Source organism: Otolemur garnettii, unplaced genomic scaffold (assembly GCF_000181295.1).
Source record: "Otolemur garnettii isolate 467f Iridium unplaced genomic scaffold, OtoGar3 scaffold00062, whole genome shotgun sequence".
NCBI lineage: Eukaryota > Metazoa > Chordata > Mammalia > Primates > Galagidae > Otolemur > Otolemur garnettii.
The window spans coordinates 10,774,634-10,782,758 of NW_003852457.1; the positions used below are offsets into that span (position 1 = coordinate 10,774,634).

The 8,125-nt window shown below is 36.8% G+C and overlaps 1 protein-coding gene across 3 annotated transcripts in view; it reads right to left on the reverse strand.

Annotated features, from left to right (window-relative positions):
* LOC100950429 (E3 SUMO-protein ligase RanBP2) overlaps positions 1–8,125 on the reverse strand; it is a 99,326-nt gene that overhangs the window by 56,800 nt on the left and 34,401 nt on the right. For all 3 annotated transcript variants that reach the window (XM_023514935.1, XM_003792896.3, XM_023514934.1), the window contains exons 8-9: positions 2,939–3,026; positions 1,061–1,270 (exon numbers count right to left, since the gene is read on the reverse strand). In XM_023514935.1, the coding sequence (XP_023370703.1) occupies positions 1,061–1,270; positions 2,939–3,026 (298 nt within the window). The remainder of the gene's footprint in view (positions 1–1,060; positions 1,271–2,938; positions 3,027–8,125) is intronic.

An 8,125-nucleotide genomic window follows, 5' to 3' on the forward strand; every position in this document is an offset into this window, starting at 1 on the left:
AAATGGAAGAATCTACCAAGCTCTTGACTGGGAATAATCAACATCGTTAAAATGTCTATATTACCCAAAGCTATCTACAGGTTTCATGCAATCCCCATTAAAATACCTACATCATACTTTGAAGAACTCGAAAAAACTAGTTCTTCGTTTTGTATGAAATCAGAAAAAAAAAAAAAACCCTTATAAATAACACAGTTCTTAGAAATAAAAACAATCTGGAGGCATCACATTATCAGACTTCAGGTTATACTACAAGTCTACAGTGATCAAAACAGCATGGTACTGACACAAAAATTAAAACATAGATCTGCGGAACAGAAAAGAAAACCTAAAGATAAAACCAGCCTCATATCATCATATGGTCTTCAATAAACCAAACAAAAGCATACAGTGGGGAAAAGAACCTCTATTCAATAAACGGTGCTGGGAGAATTATATAACCACATGTAAAAGACTGAAACTGGACCCACACCTCTCATCACTTACAAAAATTGACTCTCACTGGATAAAAGATTGAAATCCAAGACATGAAATGATAAATCAAGTTCTGAAAGAAAAGTGTGAGGAAAACCCTTTATGACACTGGCCTGGGGTAATATTTCATGAAAAAAATCTTCGTTGGCAATCATAGCAACAACAAAAATAAACAAATTGGACTTAATCAACCTAAAAAACTTCTGTATAGCTAAGGACACAGTAATTAAAGCAAACAGACAACCTTCAGAGTGGGAAAAGATATTTGTGTGTTATGAATCTAACAAAGACAACTACAACAACAACAAAAAAAAGCTGGGTGCTGTGGCAGGTGCCTATAGTCCCAGCTACTTGGGAGGCTGAGGCAAGAGGATCACTGCCCAAGAGTTTGAAGTTGCTGTGAGCTGTGATGCTACAGCACTCTACTGAAGGCGACATAGTAAGACTCTTTCTCAAAAAAGAAAAGAATACAGGAAAATATTAAATAAATCATTATTGCTGAGTAATAAGTTTATGGGCAATTTTTTTTCCTCCTACTACAACTACATTAATATGCAGGAAGTTTCCTTTGAAACATGTAACTTACCAACATCATATCTAGCCAAATCATCAGGTTCTGGCACTTGTCCATCAATGTTTCCAAAATCATCACCACCAAGGAAAGATCTATCCTTATGTGATTGACTAGAAAACAGAGCATCATATAAAGTAGACTGCCCACTTTTATTGGCGAAAGATTCCACAACCTCTCTTAAAAAATCTTGCTTTCCACGACTTAAGTTTAGCAACATGTGTCCTGAAAAACAAATTAAGTTATTTCTATCATTTAAAAAATACAGATTGTATTTGCTCACATCTCTATATTGTTTCATTTGCATATCCAAAGGGAAAATAACATGATTACTTCAGACCTAACCCTCCAACCCAAAAACTATAGACAGGTAACAAAAAGAATACTTATGTAGAAAATAAATAGAATACAGGTTTAACAGTATGTCTATATAAGAGAATAAAAAGGAATATGTATGAAAATGGCCAGAAGCTTTGCATTTTAAATAAAAAGTTTGAGATTTAAGTGGCCACCCATTGATGTGATACACTGATTTTTCAACTTAGCTGATCAGAATCCTCCCTTAAGGGGCTTTTATGAAGTGCTGTTTTCCAGGCCCCACTCCTGGAGTTTTTTATTCCATAGGTTTGAGGTGACAATCTATTTTAAAAACATTCTCTGGATGAAGTACTGATGCATGCTACAATGTATGTAAGTAAATCTTGAAAACCTGCTAAATAAAAAGCCAGTCACAAAAGACTATGTATGTATCATATGATTCCATCTATAAAAAATGTCCAGGATAAGCAACTGAAAGACAAAGAAGTAGATTAGTGATTGCCTACATTTGGGAGAAATGGGAAGTGACTGCTGAGTATGGCATTTCTTTATGAAGTAATGAAAATGTTCTTAAAGTTAATTGTGCTGATGGTTGTACTTACTTGGTGAACTTATTACAAACCACTAAATTGTACTCTTTAAATGGGTAAATTGTATAGTGTGTAAATGATACTACCATCAAACTGTTTTAAGAAAAAACCCTCCTTGGGGTTAATTCCGCTGATCAGTTAGGTTTGGTTATCACCAGACTATTGTCTCTCAGGAAACTTGCAGAGATACTCTCAGGAATGCCCATATCATTTCTTAAGGTCTGAAAGTCTAACTTTCAAAAAAAGGAAGGCTGTGGAAAAAGAGAGCAACACGAACTCTGATCAAAAGCCCTACTACACTACAAACCAACTTACAGCAACTTTGCTTTAATGCTTCTTCCTGCTCTTTAAAAAGTTCATTAAATTTTATTTTGAAATTGGTTCCTACAGAAATCATTACATTTCTTAGGTTCCTCTGCTAGAGTCACTGCGCTATCTAACTACCTTGAAATTTGTACTTCAGCAAACTCACAGGTATTACTCTAACAGATCTTTAGAGTTTATCCCCAACAGTCAAAAATAGGAATAAAACCAAACATTCCAAGAGCCTAATACATTTTGAATACAGATCTTCTATCTTTGTCACCATGTTCTTAGCTCTTTAACAGATAGACTCATGTCTTCATTTTAACACTGTATCTCCCCCACAGCAGTGTTTAAGAAGCAACTGGTATTAAAGGACAGGCAAATCACTGTTTAAAACTTAGGAAGTGCTCTGAAGTATTCTGAATGGAGGCTCTAAGAGCTATGTAAAGAAGAGTTAGAATGACCACTTACCTGGGAGCAAACAATACTAAATATTTGTTTCTTTTAAAGAATACACCATTTATTCTAATCCCTTACCTTTATCTGACATTGCAAAAGTAAATAAATAATTTTAACAAATTATATCTGGGACAGACAAAAGATTTTATAAGAAGTGCTATATAACAGTTAAAAGATCATTTTTCTTTTTAAATTTAAATCAGTTAAATATTACTATTACCTGACTGGCTCAGACGATCATATGCCATCATTTCCAGCAGATTTTGTCCAGCTTCTCCTTTTATTAATTTAATCTTTGGTCTTGGAACCTAACAATTTTAGAATCAAAAATCTTAATTTGGTGATACCCATATTGCTAATAGTAAAATGTTCCTATTACACTGTACTGTTTTGATAATGAATAAAAAGTTAATCAATACTTGACCCTGCAAGTATCCTGCAAGTTAATCATACTTTGACCCTACAATTCTTTCAAGCATTTATTCTTCCCATAAATTTTCACATGTAAAATAGCACATGTTATTCACTGCTAAATTATTTGGGATAGCATAGGAAAAAAATAGCAAGAGCAACCTAATGTCCTGGTTTTAGGGCCCTAGTTTTAAAATAAAAACCAAAATTATATTACATATATTTAACAGAATAAATGTGCAAACATCAAAACTAATGAGTTCTGAAAAAGAACTCATTAAACTACACTAAACTAAACCATATTGGAAAATAAACTACAGAAAAATTGGGAACTAAGGAAATTTACATAGCCTATCTATAAAAGATGAATACCAAGAGCACTTCTAAGAAATTATTATTTTCATTTTTCTATCCCCAAGTTGGCATTCATGAAGAGAAATTACTTTCTACTGAAAGCACCCGTAAAAGTTACATTCAGGATGGGGCAGTGCCTGTGGCTCAGTAAGCAGGGCACCAGCCCCATATACCAAGGGTGGCGGGTTCAAGCCCGGCTCTAGCCAAACTGCAACAACAACAAAAATAGCCAGGCGCTGTGGCAGGTGCCTGTAGTCCCAGTTACTCGGGAGAGAGAATCGCAAGAGAATCACCTAAGCCCAAGAGCTGGAGGTTGCTGTGAGCTGTAATGCCACAGCACTCTACCAAGGGGACAAAGTGAGACTCTGTCTCTAAAAAAAAAAAAGTTACATTCAGGAAAAATAGAGAATTTAGTCATACTGTAGCAAGGAAAGAAATGATAGACAACCCTACTATAAGCAGGATTAGTGAAACCATACTTGGAAATGCCACACTGTGGACAGCACATTTTCTAAGAATATGAGTAATCTAGGATACCACTGGGATAAATGAGAATAATCAGGAGAGTAAACAGACTCCAAGCCTGATGCTACAGAAAAAAGTTGAAAGAATGAATAAATAGCTGCCTTCAGATATTAAAGTTATTTTGTAAAACATTTTTGTTGTTGTTGTTGTTTTGAGACAGACTCTCACTCTAGGCTAGAGTGCTGTAGCCTCAACCTATTTCACAGCAACCTCAAACTCTTGGGCTCAAGTGATCTTCCAGCCTCAGCTGGGACTTACAGGCTCTTGTCAAAAAGCCCAATTAATTTTTCTATTTGTAGTAGAGTCAGGGTATCACTCTTGCTCAGGCTGGTGTCCAACTGCTGAGCTCAAGTAATCCTCCTGCTTCCACCTTATAAGCATGAGCCAACCGTGCCCAGCCTCAAATGTTAAACTTTTTAATACCACCAAGAAAAAGATTATTTTACTCTATGTAAGTAAGCACGCAGAACCAAATTATCTGAAGATGTAGGCGACAATTTTGAAAAGAAGTGAATGGCTATCACTGAGAATGCTCAGCCACAGGCAATGTCCACTTACCAGAGATATTCTAAATATGACCACATGGATGGCTAGACTAGCTGTTTTAAAATCTCTCACCACTTTCTTAATTGGTAGTAGAAATGTATTCTGGTACTACCTAAGGTTGGAAATTAGCAACAGTTCTAAAAATTATACGTGCATAGACATACTTTGATCTTGCAATTCTTTCAGGCATTTATTCTTCCCATGAATTTTTACGTGTAAATTAGCACAGGTTATTCACTGCTTAATTATTTGAGATAACATAGGAAAAGAACAGCAAGAACAACTTAATGTCCTGGTTTTAGGGCCCTAGTTTTAAAATAAAAACCAAAATTATTTTACATACATTTAACAGAATATGCAAACATCAAAACTAATGAGTTCTGAAGCAGGAGGATCACTTGAGGCCAGGAGTTCAAGACCAGCACAGGTAATATAGCAAAACCTAATCTCTATAAAAAATAATAATTTAGGCTCGGCGCCTATAGCTCAACCGGCTAAGGTGCCAGCCACGTACACCTAAGGTGGCGGGTTCGAATCCCCAGCCCGGACCCGCCAAACAACAATGACGGCTGCAACCAAAAAATAGCCGGGCGTTGTGGTGGGCGCCTGTGGTCCCAGCTACTTGGGAGGCGGAGGCAGGAGACTCGCTTGAGCCCAGGAGTTGGAGGTTGCTGTGAGCTGTAATGCCACGGCACTCTACCCAGGGGGACAGCTTGAGGCTCTGTCTCAAAAAAAAAAAAGAAACATGGTTATGGATGGCGCCTGTGGCTCAAAAGAGTAGGGCGCTGGCCCCATATGCTGGAGGTGGCAGGTTCAAGCCCAGCCCCGGCCAAAAGAAAAACTGCAAAATAATAATAATTTTAAAAAAGAATAATAATTTAAAAAAAAGAAGTAGCCGAACATCCCAGTGTGTATGCCTATAGTCCTAACTACTTGGAAGACTAAGGTGGGAAGATCCCCTGAGCCCAGGTTACAATGACCTACAATCCACTCCACAGCACTTCAGCCTAAGCCAAAGAGCAAGACCCTGTCTCTTAATTTAAAAAAAAAAAAAAAAAAGGGCTGGTGAGGTGGCTCACACCATAATCCCAGCACTCTAGGAAGCCAAGGAGTGAGATCCCATCTCTAAAAATAGCCAGGCATCTTGGCAAGTGCCTGTAGTCTCAGCTACTTAGAAGCTGAGGCAAGAGGATCACTTGAGCCCAAGAGTTTGAGGTTGCTGTGAGCTATAACGCCACAGCACTCTACTGAGGTTTACAAAGTGAGAGTCTGTCTCAAAACAAACAAACAAAAACCAACCAGACTATTCTTTATATACTGATTTGGAGAAATCTCCAGGATACACTTCACTGAAATAAATCAAAGTAAACACAACGGCAGAACATAAGTGAGAGGGTGTATATGTGTGTTGATTTGCATGTGGCATAAATTGTTTTGTAAACTCACAAAAGAGCAATAACACTAGTTTCTCCGGGATGAAGAAATAATGACTAAGAATGGAAATAGAAGTCTTCACGGTATACTCTTACAAACTGCTAAAATTTTGAACCATGTGAATATAATCACCTATCCAAAGATATAGTCTTTTTTATTTTATTTTTTTGAGACAGAGTCTCATTCTATTGCCTCTGGCTGTGGCATCACAGCACACAGCAATATCAAACTCCTGGGATCAGGTGATTCTCCTGCCTCAGCTTCCAAGTAGCTGGGACTACAGGTACCCACCATAAGCCCAGCTCATTTTTCTATTTTAGAAGAGATGGGTCTCACTCTTATTCACCTGGTCTCAAACTCCTGAGTGCAAGCAATCTATCCATCACGGCATCCCAGAGTCCTAGGATTACAGGCATGAGCCACCACGCCCAGCCTAATTTTTCAAAATAAATATATTTCTTATCAACCTAAAAACTTCTGATTTTTAACCAGGTGTTGTGGTGGGCGCCAACCACTCCAGAGGCTGACTCAAGGATTTACTCAATCCAGAAAGTTGGAGGTTGCTGTGAGCTATGATGCCAACAGCACTTTTATAGAGTGAGACTATCTCAAAATACAAAAAAAAGTTCTGATTTTGAGTTCTGCAAATGTTACTATCACCTATTCTTCTATCTACACATTTAATAAACATGTCAAACTATATGACATATCACAGACACTGAAAAAAGAAACAAAATATTGATGTAATTTTTGTTTTCAAACTGACCTCAATTCAAAAACCTGGTGTCTTTTATAAAATTATTCAATGGCAGAATTTGTGACCAGTTAGTTATGAATCCACTCAGTCAAATCATCTCAAGCACCATTTCCTCACCTTAACTAAAGTTTCAAGTGAGGCATTGTTAAAGGCCCACTGAGAGACACATGTATTTCCAAGAGTGTGAAAATCTTACCATAAAAGAAGTTAGCCTGATGTAACTCCTTAAAATACCCAAAAGCCAGCAAACAAATACCTTTTATGCTTGTAATCATTTGATAATTAAACTTTAAAATAACCTGATATTAAATCCAAGCATCTAAGATATTTCTATTACATATCCATTCCAAAGAAATATGTGGTAGTTTAAAAAAAGAAAAAGATTAAGGTAGAATCTATATGCTAAAGTGAGAGAAACATGAAGAAAAGGAAGGTATTTGGCAGTAGGTAAAACACGCTCATGTTGAGGCAAAACATTTTTTAAGAAATGGGTTCTCACTATGTTGCTCAGGCTGGTCTCAAACTTCTGGGCTCAAGCAACACTCTAGCCTCCACAAAACAAGTTTTTAAGAGAAAAGACGTATCATATGCTTGCAGGTGCAAAAAATATTTATGAATACCAAAAAAACAATGTTAACAGTGGTTGTCTTCTAAGAAGTGAAACTAGGGTGAATGGGTTAAGAGGAAGACTACTTTTTCATAATTAAGACAGTTCACAGGCTGGCATGGCGGCTCACATCGTAATCCTAGTACTTTGGTACACTGCGATGGGAGGACTGCTTGAGGCCAGGAGTTAAGAGTCCAGCCCCAGCAAGGGCAGGATCCTATTGGTATCAAAAAAAAAAAAAAAATCAGCCAGTAGTGGTGGCACATGCCTATAGTCTCAGCTACTTGAGAAGCTGAGACACAAGGATCACTTGAGCCCAAGAGTCTGAGCTTACAGTGGGTTATGATGACCCTACTGCACTCTAGCCCAGGGGACAGAGAAAGACCCTGTCTTCTGCCCCCCTCCCCAAAAAGTTCACAATTTAAAAGTTAACTGTCTTTTAGTCACTTTTAAAACTATATATTAAAACTTTAAAAATCTTTTTAAAAATGTAGAAATTTCCATTAAAAATAAAACTGTAAGCTACCTGAGAATTTCTATAAAAAACAAGCACTATTTAATGTTTATATGAACTAAATTCACTGATTTTCACTAATAAATATATTCCTTATGAACATAATGTCTCTACTGATTAGCACTTGACATTGTATGCTGATTTTCAACAGAGTTTTAAAAAAATCTACATACTTCCTATAAAGCTAACAATCACCTTTAAAAGCTTGGCTTAATGCTCTTTGGGGAGACTGCTTATATCTTTTCATTTAAAAAGTAAT